Here is an 18,114-nt window from a genome sequence, read left to right as displayed (position 1 = left end):
CCCAGAACTAGCTGCCTTCCAACATATACTGCAGCAAAATGCAGCACTACAGCACACAGCTTCAGGAAGTGCTACAGCCAGTTGCACCATCCCACTCAAATCCATGGATGCTAGAGAAAATACTTGCAGTTGGCACTTATTCACAGCTTCTGAAACTGTTGGAGTAGAATTTACATGGTTTAGATCAGATTTAAACATGCCTTGGAAGAGCTGTTTCTGCAGACCTCCCAAGACCTATATCATCCTTGTGGACTCAGGAGGCTTACTCATTAATTCCAAAAATAAATGGCGCAAAGGTCCCAATGAGTCAACAAGGAACTTGATAGCAAAAGACCTAGAGTTTAGGAACTAATCAGGCAGGCAACTGGGCTACTCCTAGATGTTAAAAGATTTCTTTCAATATGTCCTGCATTAAATTTTTAGGAAAACAGCCTTTGAAATCAACATCTTTTAGAAGATAGTATTGTCAATGCTGATTTAAATTTGTGCAGAATGCTGAATTCTGTATTATTAAAACCTAAATACTTAAAAACCAGCATTTAAATAAGAAAATATTCAGCTACAGAGTTTTACTCATGCTTAAGTTAGTAAAACTTTTTTCCCCCTTATTAGTCAGAATGACTTAAGCAAGTATTTTGTAATAAAAGGTTAAGACTGCTTTATGGAATTGGAAAAAATCTGTCCAACTTTTATAAGTGCAGCCTGGTATGTGGATTAAAGTCATGCAAAGGAATGCATGCATATCAGATATGACAAAAGAAATTGGGTGATCTTCTAGCAACTGGGGCACAGATACTTCTTCATGTTCGTATTTGAAGATGTGATTGTTAAAAATGGTGAAAATACTTAAGGGCTTTGGTATGACTCAGATATATAAAGGAAAGATTATTAGGCAACTTGCATCCAACTGGGGTAACAAGATTGTTTCCAAACTGTAAACTTGTACAATAATAGCTAAAGGTAAACCAAAAGCTTTGATACTTTAGAGCTTCACAATTTTACTCAACATATTCAAAAGACAATTGTATTGATACAGTTCTTCCTGTTCTTTCCAAACATCTATGCCTAGTGAGAGTTACCTGGACCATCTCTGCTAGGAAAAGTCACATTTCTGACCAGTTTAAAGCCGTGTTTAGAAATGTATTAAATATTTGCCTATTTTCAGGAGGATTTTACTGGTTTTCAGATATTAAATGGACCTACTTTCTAAATTAACAATTTTACTACTATAAACACCACAATCTCTGAATGAGGAAAAATCCCTGCTGTCAAAAAAATCACCTTTTTTCAGAGGACGAATGCCTAGAGAGTTAAAGCTTATTTTCTATTAGCTATGAGTATCTATTTCAAGATATATCCCTGTTTAATATCCCAGTTTTTATACCTAATATAATGTAATTATGTTTTTCAATATACCATAATTTTAAGAAGTCTTCAGAATCCAGAGTTCAAATATTTCAAATGTTTATTATGAATCACATTCACAGTGCAATACAAATTACATTAAAAGCTACACAAGAAATGTACGAAGAATACATTAAACACGTACCATTCTGTAATGCAAAGAATTCCTGACTCTTAAGCTAGAAGTGTTCTTAACACCTGTTAGCAAGAAATGGAAATCACAAGATAGATAAATAATTGGATTGAGAAACTCCTTCATTATTTAGGGATTTTTTATTAAAAATTCTTGATGTCGGTAAACAGACCATCCATGTTAAAAAAAAAGCAACACTGCTCTTTTCCCAGCATAGAAAAGTTATTCCACGGTTTCAAGCCTAGATTAATTTTCAGTTAATCTTCCTGTCCTCCAGCAACAGGAGTCACAAAAGTCCATTTAGCACTTTGTTTCCAGGACAGGTTGATGATACAAAAAATAAGCTATAAACATACACATAATCATGTGTCAGCATCTAACTTTGGAAATATTACATGTTAAAGTTTAGAGACCAAGATAGTCTGGTATATGTACTGCTGATACAAATCACATAATGCCAGCTCTGAAGTACATTATACAATTTCAATGTCCTGTCCATACCAAAATAATATTCACTGTACATGTCTAGATTAGTTCCTGTAAATGTTGACTGATGAGTTGTGCTAGTACTTTGGAGTGTAAGATAAAATTTTTAGCTCTTTTTACAGGCCTCACCTCACACTTACCAAAAAAAAACCCAAAAAATTCCTGGCTGCCTAAGTGCAAGTAAGTGGTAACTTCTGCTACCAGTTTAATTCTGGTGGCAGCTTGACTTTGTTAAATAAAAGCATTTCAAAGAAGTGGCAATTTTCTTACCTCTAGTACACCAATGATTTAGTTTATTCAGGACATATTCTTCCTTATTTAATCTATGAATAATTATAAAAATAGGTCCTAAGGACATATTCTTGAGTTTAAACTAATGGCAAGCATTTGCCCAGTAGCAACAAAATGACAATTCAGAACCTCTCTTGGGCATTACAGAATTATGAATTTCAGGAGAAGAGAGTCTTTCATGTGCTAATTAAAAAAAAAAAAAGAGATGTTTTTAGCCACCCACTTTGGAGCTCCAGAGCTGTGAAACTGATGAGTCAAGACTCATCTTCAGTTAAAATTTGCAAGATCTTCCCTTTTGATGGATGACCACAATGAGGAAATGGCTTTAGCACCTCAACACAGCCCCAATCCTTTCAATGAATTGTAAAGGCTATGCAAACTGGCAAGCCATGATTTAATTATGAAATTTGGTTTTGTGTGTCTGCATGCACAATTGGTTCAAGTATTACAGAGGGCTTGTAAACCTGGACTGAAGCTTTAAGTTCACGCAGAAAAATCAATAAGGATGTAATATGCAAAAATAAATCAATCATGTATTTAATACCATATAGATTTGCATTCTAATATGCATTATTTAGCAATAAGCATTATTTCTGAACACTATTGAAATGCATCTCACAAAATGCTGGTAGTACTTCTTCAGTCTGTCCTTAGAGTTAATACAAAATAAATCCTATGGCAGTGTGTAGCATTTTACAGCACTTTCTATATTACTTCTGCAAAAAAAAGCCTTCTTCTGGGGTCTAGCAAGGAAGAAGGGGTTTCTAATGCCATCAGAGTCCTTCTCTGACTACTGGCTATGTCCCTTCTAGCAAACAACAATATGCCAGAGGTTTATTGCTCAAGTGCAAAGAAACCTCAAATATATCCCATGTGTGAGCTGGCAATGCCAGAGGCAGCTGTATCACCAAAGAACCTGAGCAAACCTTAGAGCAGCTTCAGCAGAGCACTCATGCTCAGGATTCACCCTAAAGCAGAAAAAAACTGGTGAGTGCTCACTTTCCAGAATGCTGTTGTGACAACTGTCACCACAAATGCTGCTGCGAACAACTTTATTCAAAAAGCATGCTGCAGGAGAGTTAGCCAAAGTCCCAAACTGCTTTTGAAAGCATGCTACAAAGACAATTAATTTCAGACTAAGTTTTCAGAAAAAGTAAATGACTACAGCTTCCTTCCTGGACTCCCAGTAAAGACAAATTTGCATGTGGGAAAATTTTGAAGGGCAAATTTCACATAAATACACTTTCTAAACAATGTGTCTGAGTGAAAGATAGCAATTACTACTGCATCAAACTTGGATCAGCATTGCACTTTTAAAATATGTATAATCATTAGATGTTGTCAAGAAACATTCAAGTGTCAACAGATGTTTAGAAATCATTGTAAAAAAGTTAGTAGAAAAGCTCAATTGTTTTTGAAGTTAAACTTAAGTTTCAAGCACAATGCACATGGCTAGCTATGCAGTTTACTCAAGTTCAGATAATATTGTATTAAAAACCACCAGTGGCTTTATAAAAAGGATATATGAGAAATACAAAACTCAATGACAAAACTACTGCAATATTCAAGCCAAGTGACGTCCAAGTCTAAGACAAACCGTACATGAGCACCTTCATGCTAAACTTCACATTCCCATCTGCATGTCAGCAAAATTGTAGAAATTGTCTACATCTTGAGATGCTGATGCTTTGCTTTCCGATACAAAAACCTGTTTTGTTAAACAAGAAAATAGTCATGCATCAGTAAAAGCAGTCGTGCTCATTTGGAACCAGTAATGCTTATTTTTAGTTTTGCATTTCATGAGAGACACAACTCTGCTGGTTCCCACTGTGTGACAGAACAAATCCCAGTATTCTCAGCCCTGATGCATCCACCATTTGTTACTGCCACCCTTCCCTAGCACACATGCTGGCTGCATTAACCCTTGCCTTCAGGATCAGGAGCTTGGGGCTTCATTATTTAGGGGTCACAGCTTCAGTTAGCATCTAGTTAGATGTATTTTGATTGGTAAAGTCAACTCTCTCCAGGATAGCAGGGGAAAAATAAATACACAAAATCCTTAGACTGCTACTTTCCTTTAATAGAAAGGGAGAGTTTGTAAGAAAGACTTCCTTGTGCTATATTACCCTCAAAAAATCTTCATTGTTTCTCCAGCAGATGACTATTTTTTAAAAAGTAACTTCACTTATTTTTTCATTTTTCAAAATATATCAATGTATGTGAAAGTCCAAGCTCCAGCTACAAGATGACTGTTTTCCAGAAACTGGGCAGCCTAGTTCCAAGTAAGTCTTTTGAAAGGAACTGAAAGACAGCAGGGAGCTGCATGGATGCTAGATGTCCTAAAGATATTGAGGTCTTCTTTGAACAACTGCCTGAAAGCAAAGGGTTTGTCACTCTCCTGTTACCAGGAGTGCTCTAAATGTTTCATAAACTTTCTCAAATCCATTGCCATTTAGAGAAAGGGAGAGGAGGTGTGGTGTAAGGAAGTTAAAGAAGCTGACAGAAGAAAAAAGAACACTGTCTTTGAAGGAAGGCATTCTGTGGTATCCTACACAGCAAAAGTAAACATGGAAAAAAGTTGAAATCCCATCATATTATCTTTGTTGTGGTTTAATAAACAGGCCACCACAGTTAAGTGACTAAAACCAAGACTTTAGTGGATCTTCTTCATACTACAATTATAGAACTTGATTTTGTGTTATGTGAAATAACAGTTTTAAGTGGCAATCTTGTATTCTTCAGTGGATATGGGGATTCAGAACTTTCTTTCCTAGGACAATTTTCTTGTCAGCAAAAAGTAACTCATGTTTTGAGTACAAAAAATCAAAACAACAACAAAAGGATATTCCAATTTTACTACCCATGAACCGAAAAAGATTGTTTGAGCTATTTCATGGTCAAGATATAGTGTTGACATACTACACATTCTGTAATATTTTCTGTGAATAAAGCAATACACCAGCCTACCTTGGTGCCACTAAAAACTTCATTTACGGTGCTTCGACACTGTTCCACAGCACCATCTCCATTGAATTCCAAAGCAACCACTGGACCTAGAAAACAGGTTCATCTAAAATCAATAATACTTTTAAGCTTGGCATTGAAACAGTAGATTTCTCAGCCCATAGTCTCAACCCATAGGGAATTGTGAAGCTTGCAAGAAGCATTTTATTTTTTCGGTTGAGCAGCCCCATAACAGAAGATAAAGAATTAAAAAGACTTAAACATGTTACAAAAAAAAGTACAGTGTTATCTGCAATTTCATGCCTTTTTTTTTTCCAGAGATTTGGACAGGATTCTAGTTTTACTTCTTGAAAGGCAGCAATAGCACAAAAATGCTAAGGAGTCAAGGCATGATGGAAGTGAGTCAGACTACACTGCTCAAATAGTGAGCCATTTCACAGACATCTGGAGTGGGACTGAGTCATTCAAGCATTTTTGCTTCAGTCCCAAGATAGTGAATTGCCTGATTTTTAGACTTGTTCTCACCCACTATTTGCAGATCTGCTTTCTCTGGTTTCATTCTGAACATGGTATTCATTCCCACATAACTGCAGTATTGCCCATAAGCTGGACTACCATCTTACAAGCGCACTTACTCCGGTCCTATTCTGACAATGAGCATCACAGACCTCTCATGTCACCATGAAAAAACCTGCATGTTGCTACCAAGTTTGGGAATGTGCAGTGAGCTTTAGCATGTAACACATAACAAGATGTCAGTACTTCTGAAAGAAGAGACAAAACCCAACTGCAGTCATATCAATAGAAAGGCTTTTGAAATACTCAGACAGCACATCAGTTACAAACAAGAATTTTAAACACTCATCTGCTTTATGTACACCTATACTGATTTGCTTAAATAATTTATGCAGAAACACCAAACAGCTCAGTGGTGAGCAGCACTTGTGACAAGTCAAAAAATAGTCTAAAAGCACGAGCTTTTTTTGACGACTCCAGGCAGATCTGCATGTACCACTGCTCCTGAACTGTGCAGTTGGACCACTAGAAACTAGAAACACAAAATAAATGTGAAATAACTCATTTCTGATGCCTTCAGGAGCTTTGGCTGGTTTAGGGCCTCACTGAGGCTTCCAAAACTCATCTCAACAGGTTTTACAGAATGCCCTTGAAACACAAATTTGCCCTTCATTCCTCTTCTTTCTTCTCCAGAACTCTCTAGCGACAGATTCCTATATCAAGAGGAGAAAGAAAACACAAACTCACCTTTTTCCAGCAGTGGAATGAATTCTAATGCACTCTGCTGGAAAACTCGGTGAGCATCCTCTGCCTTCATTAAAACCTCTTTAGTCTGTACCAGCTGAAAGCCTTTGCTAGTCATCTGTTAACAGAGGAAGAATTCATGTTAAAAATGCTTCTAAGACAGAGTTCAACTTGAGTATCCAGATTACACCGTAATAGACTCATTTTTCCCATACACATTAGGCCTCAGAGCAAAGGGACCCTTTTTGCTCTTTTCAGAGATCATTTGCTTTTTCTACACTTCTGTTTATTTTCATTCCATTCATCCAGATTTTCTCCTCTGCCCTAGTGCACCTAGAGGAATAAATGTGAATGTTTTTGTTTTATATATTAGGGCCCAGGGTTATGTGTTTTTCCCCACAACCCCTCACAAGCAGAAACTAATGGGAGTTAAAGGCATTCAGCATCTGGAAACAAGTAGTCAGTTCTCTTTAGTCTGCAATAGGTCAGTCAAGAATTAGCTCAGACTCTCATCTATCCACTGCTAAGTTTTCAGTTTTGGAACAAGAGTTAACAACATTTGAAAACATATATACATGTCCCACCCCCTCATTTTTACTCCAAATCTGATATGAAACTAAAAGCACGTGGGAAAGGAGCAAATACATTTTTACTTCTAAAACATCCATTAATCTGCAGAGCAGTAAGATTTCCACAGAAACTCACTAACTAGTCCTTTAGCATCTTCTTAATTCTAACTTCTAAATATCTACTAACAGAGGAGAACACATCTATTATGCTCCTCCTGTAGCTATTCCTTTGTCAGAAAAGAAACCACCCGTAAGTATCATTATCTCCCTTCACTCAAGTAACTCAGTAGCTCAGACCCATGAAAGTCCAGCTGGGCAGTGGGGAGGCATGGAGACACCCTACAGCTTTCTTTCCTTGCAGATAAAAACCCAAGGGAAAGAGCTCCACCAGATGTTTAGTTGATCATACAACACTGTAATCAGCAGTTTTTGCAGATAGCACTCTCAGATGCTGCAGCCCATGGTTACTGGCTCTACTCTGTGACATCCTTGGCACTTGAGGATGGTGAAAGCAGCCAGCCACTCCCAGGTTTTAGCCCCAGGAAAGTACAAACTCAGCCAAGCCTGGAAGCTGTTGTCTCTCAGGAAAAAAAATAAAAAAAGAAAGACCAATTAAAAAAAGCTATTTAAGTCATTGAAGACAGCTGACCAGCCATGACAAACACTCACTGCCCCTTTTCAGAAAAAGACTTTCCAACACTGGATGACACAGGAGATGATACATTTTAACACTTTTTTTTTTTTTTAAGACTCTCTCTTAGTACTGGAAAAACTTTCAGGACAGACTTTTGTTAGCTGAGACTTTCAGGACAATAAGCTAACAAGTTAATCGGTTACATCCCTCTCACAAGCATTGTCAATCACTTACTCTATATCAAATCAACTACATATTTTCTTCAGAGCATTGCTTTGCTGTGCCATGATGGAAAAGTACACCAGAACTGTTAGAGGACAGATGTGCAACTCACAGGATGCCAACTGTAAAGCAACTGACTGATTAAATGAGATTCAGTCTCCTACCTTGCTTTGAAGTTTTAAACAATGCAGTTGATCAGTATGGTCAGTAGACAAACAGAGCCTCTAAAGTTCCCCTTCAGGGAGAATCAGAGGCTGTCCACAGGAATGTTGAATTAGGAATTGAAAAGCCTGAATGAAGACAAAGGTTGCTCACCTCATCAATTAACTTCCTGGCATTTGCAGTTGTGTAGTCACCGGCAAAAAACACGGCCAAACACGATTCATCGCTGTTTTTCTGTCTCCGCCCTCGAGTTATGGGTATTATGCTCTTTGTGGCATCAGTAGAAACCCTGACAGCTTTCAGCTCTTCAGAGCTGGGCAGAGGAACATAATCTTGGACTGCAGCAGTTTCAGGCAAAAGGCCCCAGTTATTTTCTCCAGACACAGGGGTAAAGTCATGGATGTTGCTCCACGTGTTATTGAAGATACTCAGACCAGCATCTTTAAATTGTAAAGCAAGCTCAGGATAATAGTACTGGAAACATCCAAATTTCATACCTGTGGAGGACTCGATAATGGGCTGGGTGGCACAGCATAAGAACACCTCCAGCTTTCTGCAGTCCCGTGTGCGGAACTGCTGGCAGGCAACCACACACTTACAATCTTTGCAGTCACGGAAGAACACGCTGCCTTTTATTGGTCCTAAAAAGATTTGGCAATTTACACAGTCGTCAATGGTGATTGTAGCAGAATGGTCAAATATGTAGATTTGACAGTTCTCGCAGTCCTGAATGACAAATTGTTGCCCTGCTACTTTTCCAGGGAGTCGACCCACAGTTTCGTTCTTAAGTCCGGAAAAAGTGTAATCTTTGGGGTCAATCTGAAGGAGGAATAAAATAAAAAAAAAAAGGTTAAAGTCTTCAAATACAGAGAATATTAAAATGCTAAATGCCCCTTGACTTGCATTGATTGAAGTACCACCGAATAGTACAGGATATACTGCCACAAGGGTCTTCAATGAGTGATGAAAGATCAGAAGCAACTCTTTCAGCTAAACTACTGGAATACACAGTATTGAGATATAACTAAGAACTGAAACTACACTTCTGAAGATCTCCAGGGGAATAAAAAAAAGCAACTCAGTTCGTCCTTTAATAAAGAAAGGGGCAAGGGGACCTAGTTTTAACTGTAGACTCTGATCTGTTTCAACAAGGATGATGGTCCTGGGTAGAGTAGTAACTGTAATAAATAAATTATCCAACATACTTACAGATTCATAAAGCTGGAGATACACAGTATTTTCTACAGATCCATAAGGCTGGAGATACACAGTATTTTCTTTTTTGAGTAATTTTCTTGGTCATATTTTACCTCAATATGTTGCAAGGAAATCTTGTTGCTGTCAAACAGTATCTTCTTTATTATGTTTGCAAACTACAAAGAGCTCATTAATGTGTGCCACAGCATTATCTCGTGCTAACAATGACAAGACTTTTGTGCTAACAAAACATACAAGATTGTTTTAGCTATGTCCAAGAAGCAAAAACTGGCAGTGGTGGCACAGGGGGCATGTTTGCAGATCTCCTCCACACTCCAGCATCCCTCTGGCTGGGGCAGAACACTTGAGGAAGGCTGTGGCTTTCCCTGGCACTCTCCTTTAGAGAGCAGCAACTCACAAGCCACACAGCACCTGGGATGGATGCAGTACAGGTGGAAAGCATGAATAATACAGCCCATGCTGTCCTAAAACCAAAGAAATCTGAGCTAGCTCATTTCTAGTTGTAAGTTAAGTCTCAAGCCAATTTCCTGGAGCAAATTCTACTCTGCCCTCTTGTGAAAGCTCATTAAAATAGCACTTAGAAGTGTGTAAGTGAATGACTAACACAAGACCTCTTCACCAACCTGCTCTCTGATTATCAGCCTCGACGCCCCTAAACTTTGCTGTACCATAATCAGTTATCATGTATTACCACAGTTTTGATGTAGTTCAATTCCTAAAAATACTTCTTCCTAGCATGTCTAACATTGACACAATATTTAGAGGCCAGGAAAAGGTATAAACCAGAATGGGCTAGCACCAGACATTCATTAAACCAGCCCTGGTAGCTTTTGACTGAAACAGCCAAAGGAAGCTAAAAATCTCTACCAGCTGAGAAAATTTATTTCATTTTATGCAACATATATGACCTTCAGACAAGAAAGGAGTTTTGCAGTTGGTGAATCTTCCAAATAAAATGCAAGTTGCAACAATGAAGATGGCTTCCTAGAATTCTCTCCTCAATCATATTTAACACCACAAGTACACATCCAGGGAAGTTAGCTGGAAGTGTTACAAATAAAACTGGGAGACTCAAAAGATAAGGGACACCTCATGGAGACTCAGTCACACAGCATGCTTTGGATTCAAACTCTCCAAGATCCTTAGTCTCAAGTAATGTTACATATTTGAATATACAAGTTACTTACCCTCATATTCCCTCTTACTTGAGAAAACAAATATCAAAATTGCTTTTGGACATATTCTCCCCAAGCATCTCCTAGAACATGTATGTATGTTTGTGTATATCTGTATGTTGGGTGTTGCTTTTTTTTTAATGATCACAGGAGACAGACTCACTGCTTTCAAAAGAGGCACAGAGGAACAGTTACTTCTCTTAGGAATGACAAGTTCAGTGTTTCCAGAACTCACAGCACTTTTGAAACTTGGAACCCAAGCACATCTTTCTGAATTACTCTGCTCTACAAAGCCTGTGAAGCAGCACTAGCTCATCCTACCCAGTGGCCTTTGCAAGGACGTGTGAAACTTCACTCTGCAATTTTACTTAGGCCTAGGTGAAAAACGCTGGTTAGTCAGCAAACTCACAGCTTATAGACAGTTTCAAATTAGAGTTTTTGAGTACCAACAGTAGTCAAGTTAAAGATAAAACTTCAGCTTATTATCAGATTCAGGAGCTCCTCTTTATTTGCCTATTTTCCAGAACTAAGAGTTCCACCTTGACACAGCTTTTACTTTTCAGTTTGTTGGCCATGCCAAGGAAATTTGCACATTTCCTCTGATTTTGTTTTGCAGTTATCCTTTTAAAGACTAAGAGTATTTATTGATTAACACTGCAGTACAGACTGGAGAGTTTGCATGGAATAGATTTGATACTCTCTCCCCCCACTGGGTTATTGCCCCTGAGAGGACAGGATATAAGACTATAGCAGATATAAATATTTCACTTCTCCTGGGTGAAAGAAACATGCCAGAGAAACAGGCCTGAAGGCAGAATCATGACTATGAGGATGCATCCAGCAGCACCTTATATGCCCATAGGATTACAGGATAGTTTAAATTGGAAAAGAGCTCTAAGTCCATCAAGTGCAACCCTTAACCTGACACTGCCAAGTCCACCACTAAACCATGTCCCCAGTTGCCACATCCACACATCTTTTAAATACCTCCAGGGATGGTGACTCTGACACTTCCCTGGGATGCCCATTCCAACTCTTGCCATAAAGAAATTTTTCCTAATGTCCAATCTAAGCCTCAATGGAGCAACTTGGGGCCTTTTCATCTTATCCTATCGGTATCTACTCGGTATCCTACTCGGTACTTGGGAGAAGAGACCAACCCTGACCTCCTACAGCCTCCTTTCAGGTGGTTGTAAAGAGCAATAAGGTCTTCCCTGAGCCTCCTTTTCTTCCAACAACCACAGCTCCCTCAGGTGCTTATCATCAGGCTTGTACTCCAGACCCTTCACCAGCTCCATTGCCCTTCTCTGGACATGCTCCAGAACTTCAGTGTCTTTCTTGAAGTGAGGAATCCAGAGCTGAACACAGGATTTGAGGTACAACCTCAACAGTGCCAAGCACAGGTCATGGCCCTAGTCCTGCTGGCCACACTTCTTTTCATACAAGCCAGGATGCCATCAGCCTTCTTGGTGCACATTCACCATCTCTGAACTCTTCAGGTATCATCAACAGGTTAATATTAAATCACTGCAACCACCTTCCTTCCCCTGGCAGTGAACATCAACTGCTTCTTAAGCTCTGTCTTGGCAACATTGCAAAAAAAAGCAGACTAGGAAAGCCAAAAGAAACAGAAGAAAGTAAAATCTTCAGTCTCATACAACCATAACCAGGGCTATATATATTTCTCTGCCCATTCATTTGGTGCTCCACTGGCTATAAAATCTTAAGCACATGTCAGGTCAGGAAGACTCAACTATTTGATAACTCATCTACTTGTCCTTAGTATTTGGATAAAGTTTCAAAAACCATTTTACCCAGACAGATGCTTTACTCTCCAGCCCTTAACACGTTTTTTAAACATCTTTTTTCCCCTGGCTGATATAAAATTCAAAAAGTGCCAGTATTCACAGCAGTAGCTTTTAATATTCCAGTTGAATTTAAAGAGTTCTTAGAGTAGATGAGAATTGCACATTAATAGATATTGGCACAGCTCAGGAGTTGAAGCCTCCTAACTGAAGTGGCTAAGTACAGGTTCAGGAATTACTCCATAGAATGACCTAAAATAACCAGATGTGATGATGAAAAAGCCAGCCCTTCTTACAGGGCTAATATTTTTCCTTCTCATAACAGCCACAGAAGCCTAATCTTTGTTTCTGAGCAATTACACAATGGTGAGAAGTCTGTTACAAAGGGCTACAGGATAAATTGTAAGGAGCAAGGATTTGAAAGAACAAACAAAAGGAGAGAAGTGAAGGCAAACGAGTTTGTCACAGCTCCTTACAGCTCCAGGGCATCCTGTTACAAGTGCAAGGTGCATTAAGCAGCTTTGCTTCCTGCAGACACTTGTCTTGCAAGAAGGTCAGAGGCTATGTGAAAGCTGCACATGACATACATCTCTTCAGCCACCACTATCCAGTTTACTGGCAACAAAACTGGGCAGCTCCCAGTTGGAAAAAGGCTTGCAAGTACTAGATCTTCACAGCTGTTAGTGGTAACTGTACCTAGAATCAAAGGATCCCAACATCTTGAACTGTTTCTGGTATGAGCTCATGTCTTAGCAAGACTTTTTCACAGGCTCCATCAGGGAAGGAGTTTCAGTCAACAGTGATACACCCCTACAAATATGAGAAGGTACTGCTGTTCTTAACAGGTTACAGTTCTCCTCTAGTTAGCCTTGTTTAGGCTGCTGAGCAAACAGTTTGTAAAGTATTTCTAAACCACTTACACTAAGGTCTTCTCTTTTTAATATCTTCTCAAAAAATCATCCCCTATCTCTAAGTCACTACAGATGGCAGTTCAGAAAAGAACTTACAGCTGATAATATACAGAAGTTGGCTGCTGACCCAGTGACATTAAAAGCTGAGCCTATAGGGTAGGCACATCAACTTAAGAAGCTTTAAGCACTATTTTTGTCAGCAGGGGAATTAACATTAGGGAAATAAGAAAAAAAGTGCATTCCCAGGCCTAGACACTTCTGCATATTCATACTTGCATGGGTTTGGTGCCCTCAAGTAATGAGTTGCAACATCCTCTGGAGATTGCTTGTTGAAGTTACTCACCCACTGGCAGATTTCAAGATTCTTGCACAACAAGAAAAGGTGGAAAGTGTAGTGAAGATTCCTGTCTCTAGCAAATAGTTTTTCACTTTGGAGCATCTCTTGCACACCCTAACTTTAGAAGTGGCCAATACAACAGTCTGAACGCTCATTTCATTCTATTCTTGGGAATCTTCATGTTTTTCCATAATGCCCATAACAGCATAAAACAGTCATTCACATTCAGCAAACCACTGCTAAACACTGCATACAGAAAAAGTGAAAGAAGAAAGGAAGCTACCACAGGCCTGTATTTGATCTAACTGGAAATACTGCTTAATATGAACCTTCTGACTGTTTCTCAGTTGATCTGACCACATTTTGAGAAAAACAGCAAGAGTTTATCTGGTGCAGCAGGAAGCATAATGGAGATACCATGACTTAGTCTGTCCTTAAATCCACTGTTTAGAGAAAAGAAAGTTATTTTATTAATGCTCAAAAATAAAGTACAAAATGGCTACCTAAACAAGATCTAGACAATTCAAGATACCCACACGAGCTCAGACCATTCATGAAGAATCCACAAATATAACGTAACTAACAAAAGACTGACTTAGGCAAAAAGTGAAACCTCTTGAGGTTTTAAACTGTTTAAATACAGCTACACAGCACAATAACAATGATAGCTGCATGTTTCCTATCAACTAAACCAGTTAAGTTGCAAGTCAGTTGACCTAAAGCAAAACTTTACTTGTTCCTCTTAAAAGTTAAAAAAATCATCTGGGAAGGAAAGTTCCTCTAAGCTCTAAATGCCACTATGATCATAATTAATCTAATCCTGCTTCTTTGAACATGAGACAAGAGCAAAAAAGATGAAGCAGCCGTTTGTGTTCCTTCTCCTGTGGAGGTCATGAGTGTATCTTGTATCATCACAAGGCACAAAAGCCCCAGTTCCTGTCTGTACATACCCATATTCAGTTGCTGCTGTTAGTCATACAGTGGGAAACAAAACCAACCCAGGTGGAAAGCTAGCTGAAGGAGGCTGGGAAGGGCTGAGCATCACCCAGTTCCTCTCCCACCCTTGGTCAGAAAAAGACTCTTATGACAGCCCAACAACATCAAGAGACATAAGAAGTCCTCAGGATGCAATGCAGTACTAACAGACTCTGGAATAAACTGTGCTCTACTTCCACTCATGGACTGAGAATCCCAGAGCAGCAAGAAACTGAGTGTTCATTGTTCTCCTTTCTGTTTTCAAGATAATCTGATCCCTTGGTTCTTCTACTGCACCATAAGTAATCTCCACCCAGTACTCTGAACCCAAGGCTCAGAAAGCATTACAGAGACCCCAGCAGATTTACAATGGAATCTGAATTTTATTAAATTTTGAATACCTTAAAACTTCTGTCCTCACTTAATACATAGAAATCTGAAAAGGCTCCTCAAACTCATATACTTTCCTTAATTTCAATTCAACTACCAGCATATTATAATATTTTCTATTTAGAATATCCTACCACACGGTCCATTTTTGGGACTATTACACAAGAGTTACATGGTCACTGGGATATCATCATACTTCTCTTTGTCTAGGGCTACACTAGCAGACAGACAGTGTCAATTCAATCATCCTTTGCCATTAGAACATCATTAAAATAGGCTCAACTAGCAATGATGTCCTTCAGAAGCAGAAGAAATAGTTTTGTTGGAGGAACCCCTCAGGTTCAGTCATTCCTCTACACATTCCTAATCACACAAACATGCACACAAGTGTGCCTACATTTTTCTGCCATGTCAGGATGGCATTAGTTTACAGGAAGACAGCTGGACTGTCTGAGCAGCAAGACATACTCACCTGTAAGAACATACTGAGCATAGTTTACAAGAACTACAGACAAACCTGCTTGTGAAACAGAACTATAAAACCACAGCTGCACCACTGAGTAGGAAAGCCTAAAATTAGAAACACATCCCCAACCCAAATGGTGGAAATAAACATCAAAAGGCAATTTAGCATATCTGTTGATGGAGTTGAGGTTTTTAGGGTTTAGAATACAATTCAATGCACTGGATCGATAAAAAGGAGTCTTGATGCCATAAGTTTTCCAACTGACTTCAATTTAACTTTGTGTACAAACACAACTTGTGAAATAAATAAGTATATGTGAAGCATCACAAATGAAAAAGCAATAGACAGCAGGACAAGGTATCACAGACAACCTTTAAAGTTACTACATTAACTCTGACAGGGTATCACTTAATACAAACTGAGCAGCAAGTGCTCAGTACTCCCTCACCTAAGATAAGGTGATTCCAGGGGCTTTCTTAGTTTAATGTATTAATCTTACACCCAAAAAGCCCAATGAAAAATAAGGCTGCAAAGAGCAAGAGAAATGAACTTAGACATTAAATAGCCATTCTTAGGCTGTACAGTATGAAATTAAGCAGCTAATTTGATGGTTTACACAGTTCACTAGCACAGCCCAAACTCGCTGATTCTTCTGGTTTGTAAGAGTCTTTTATAGAAAAAGAGGAAGTTTTACATGCAATACATGGCCACGGTTTTTTTACTCCACAGAGATAGATTGTTGTTGCTGTAACAGTTTCATGTTAGCTTGAGCCTTCTTCCAGCAAGTTAACAACAATCATCTCCTTAGCAACAAGGCTGGCTATTCTCTGAATCAAGTCTTTCTACATCGTGACTTTCCTTCTTTTAGTTTTCAAAGTTAGCTGTACATAAGTAGATGGGGTAAAAATTCTCATACCTGTTGAGCTTTAGCTGGTCAATTTGCTCTAAAATAAAAAAAAAAAAAAATTCCAAAGGCTGATTTAGTAATTTACTTTTAAGACCAAGTTTTGTTATGTCACTAAAATATGGCTTCAGTACAGCCCCTCTGGCTGTGAGAATAGGTTCCATACAAGTGACAAGTGACAAGAACATACAAGTTTTCCTCTCCTTCTCTGTCTGCTCCCTAAATATCTGCTATGCAGTCAAAGCAATAAGCCCAACACAGACTGCTCATCTTTATCCTCAAGGAACCAATTCCTCCAGGCCACGCGCACACTCTCTAGCTCATCTCCATCTAAGCTTGTCTTAATCTACTTGGAAGACTTAAGGGACACCCTAGAGCACCTGGCCAAGTTTAAAATCAAGCAAGCTAAACATTTAAATAAGTTCATGCATTTTCTTTTGTAAAGAAATGTGGCCTAAAGGTTTGAGGATTTTATTTGTTGAAATCACATTAATTACATTTTTTGCCTGCCCAGTTTCCGCTTCCCGCACCCGAAGGCAGCTGGGAGAGGAACAGAGGCCTGGTAGGGCTACAATGTCATTATATATTTAGGAAGTGAAACTTGAAATGATGCTAGGAAGAAATACATTTTATCCAGCATTTAAATATGCTTTCCCGCTTGAGTCTACATGACTGCCTCTGGGAGCTCTGGAAACAGCAGGGGAAAGGATTTGACTTCATCTGTCTTTTTAGGGGCTAATAAGCTAGTTCTATTTCCTCCAAACCCAAACCAGCAGCGCAAACACCCAAGCAGGAAGAATCAATATCGGCAGTCAGGACACATGGTACAAGTTTTGTGCCTCCGCTCCAATGCCAGGCGCGGGGACTCGCCCGGGCACAAGCAGCTCCCCAGCCATTAATCCCGGTTTTCTCGAGTGAAGCACGCACCCAGGGGACTCCACGCTGTCTCAGGAATCCCGAGGGCAGGCAGACACCTTGGGGACTGTCACAGCCAAGCCGCCTGCCCACAGGGCGCTGTCCCACCGGGAGGCAGCGCCAGCCCCTCGGGAGCAGCCCCGCACCGGGACCGATGCTCGCCCCGCCGGCAGCCGCGGCATCCAGCGCGCCGCCCTCTCCGCTTGCACAATTTGAGACTGCCTGGTAAAATCCTTAGGCTAAACACTTTTTAATTGTTCAAATAAACGCATTGAACTGCGCGGACCGAGCCGCAACAGTGGGACCGGGGAAGGCGTGCTCCCTGCCGGAGCACACACCCCGGACGGCAGGAGAGAGCGGGACGCTGCCCACTGAGAGAGGCGACAGCGACAGCCATAGCCATAGCCATAGCCCTAGCCCTAGCCCGCAACACCAGCCCCATCCCGCAGCCCAAGCCCCAGCTCGGAGCCGCCGGGGCGGTACCTTAGCTCGCAGGTCCCAGCTGTACTGCGGCGCCTTCTGCTCGCCGCTGGCCGCGTCCTGCCCGGCTCCCGCTTGCGGCTGCAGCGGCAGCTGGCCGCCCTGGGCCGGCTTCCTGCGGCGGGAGAAGAAGCACCCCATGGTGCTGCTGCCGCCGCTGCCCGGCGGGGAGAGGCTGGCGGCGGGGAAGGGCTCGCCAGCGCCGCGCCGCCCCGCCCCGCCGGCTTCCGGTTTTCTCCCGTCTCCCGTAGCGACAGCGACATTTCCCCCCGCCTTTCCCTTCCCCTTCCCCGCCCCGTCCCTCTCCAGCCATCGCCTCCGGCCGGCGGTCGCGCCCGGCGGGGCGGCGCCTGACAGCGGCGAGGGCCGCCGGAGGCAGCGCACCGCGGGGCTGGGGGGCCGGGGCGAGCGGG

The 18,114-nt window shown here is 40.6% G+C and overlaps 1 protein-coding gene across 1 annotated transcript; it reads right to left on the bottom strand.

The window, feature by feature from the left end:
- Positions 1 to 1,461: 1,461 nt before the first annotated feature.
- On the bottom strand, positions 1,462 to 17,913 carry RP2 (RP2 activator of ARL3 GTPase). Its single transcript, XM_030960799.1, has 5 exons — positions 17,705 to 17,913; positions 8,279 to 8,944; positions 6,542 to 6,656; positions 5,282 to 5,367; positions 1,462 to 4,022 (listed from the first exon to the last, which is right to left on the bottom strand). The coding sequence occupies exons 1-5, from the start codon at positions 17,840 to 17,842 to the stop codon at positions 3,939 to 3,941; spliced, it is 1,089 nt and encodes a 362-aa protein (XP_030816659.1). The 5' UTR covers positions 17,843 to 17,913; the 3' UTR covers positions 1,462 to 3,938.
- Between the last annotated feature and the right edge of the window lie 201 nt (positions 17,914 to 18,114).

Source organism: Camarhynchus parvulus, chromosome 1, assembly GCF_901933205.1.
Source record: "Camarhynchus parvulus chromosome 1, STF_HiC, whole genome shotgun sequence".
NCBI lineage: Eukaryota > Metazoa > Chordata > Aves > Passeriformes > Thraupidae > Camarhynchus > Camarhynchus parvulus.
This window is presented reverse-complemented; position numbering and strand designations above follow the sequence as displayed.

Bases quoted from the DNA above. Each gene is read 5' to 3' on its own strand.
- RP2 (XM_030960799.1), bottom strand. From the start codon at position 17,842: ATGGGGTGCTTCTTCTCCCGCCGCAGGAAGCCGGCCCAGGGCGGCCAG. The intron at 6,657-8,278 runs GTGAGCAACCTT...CTCTGTTAACAG, and splicing joins CCAGGAAGTTAATTGATGAG to ATGACTAGCAAAGGCTTTCA. The intron at 5,368-6,541 runs GTGAGTTTGTGT...CCTGTTTTCTAG, and splicing joins CATTCCACTGCTGGAAAAAG to GTCCAGTGGTTGCTTTGGAA.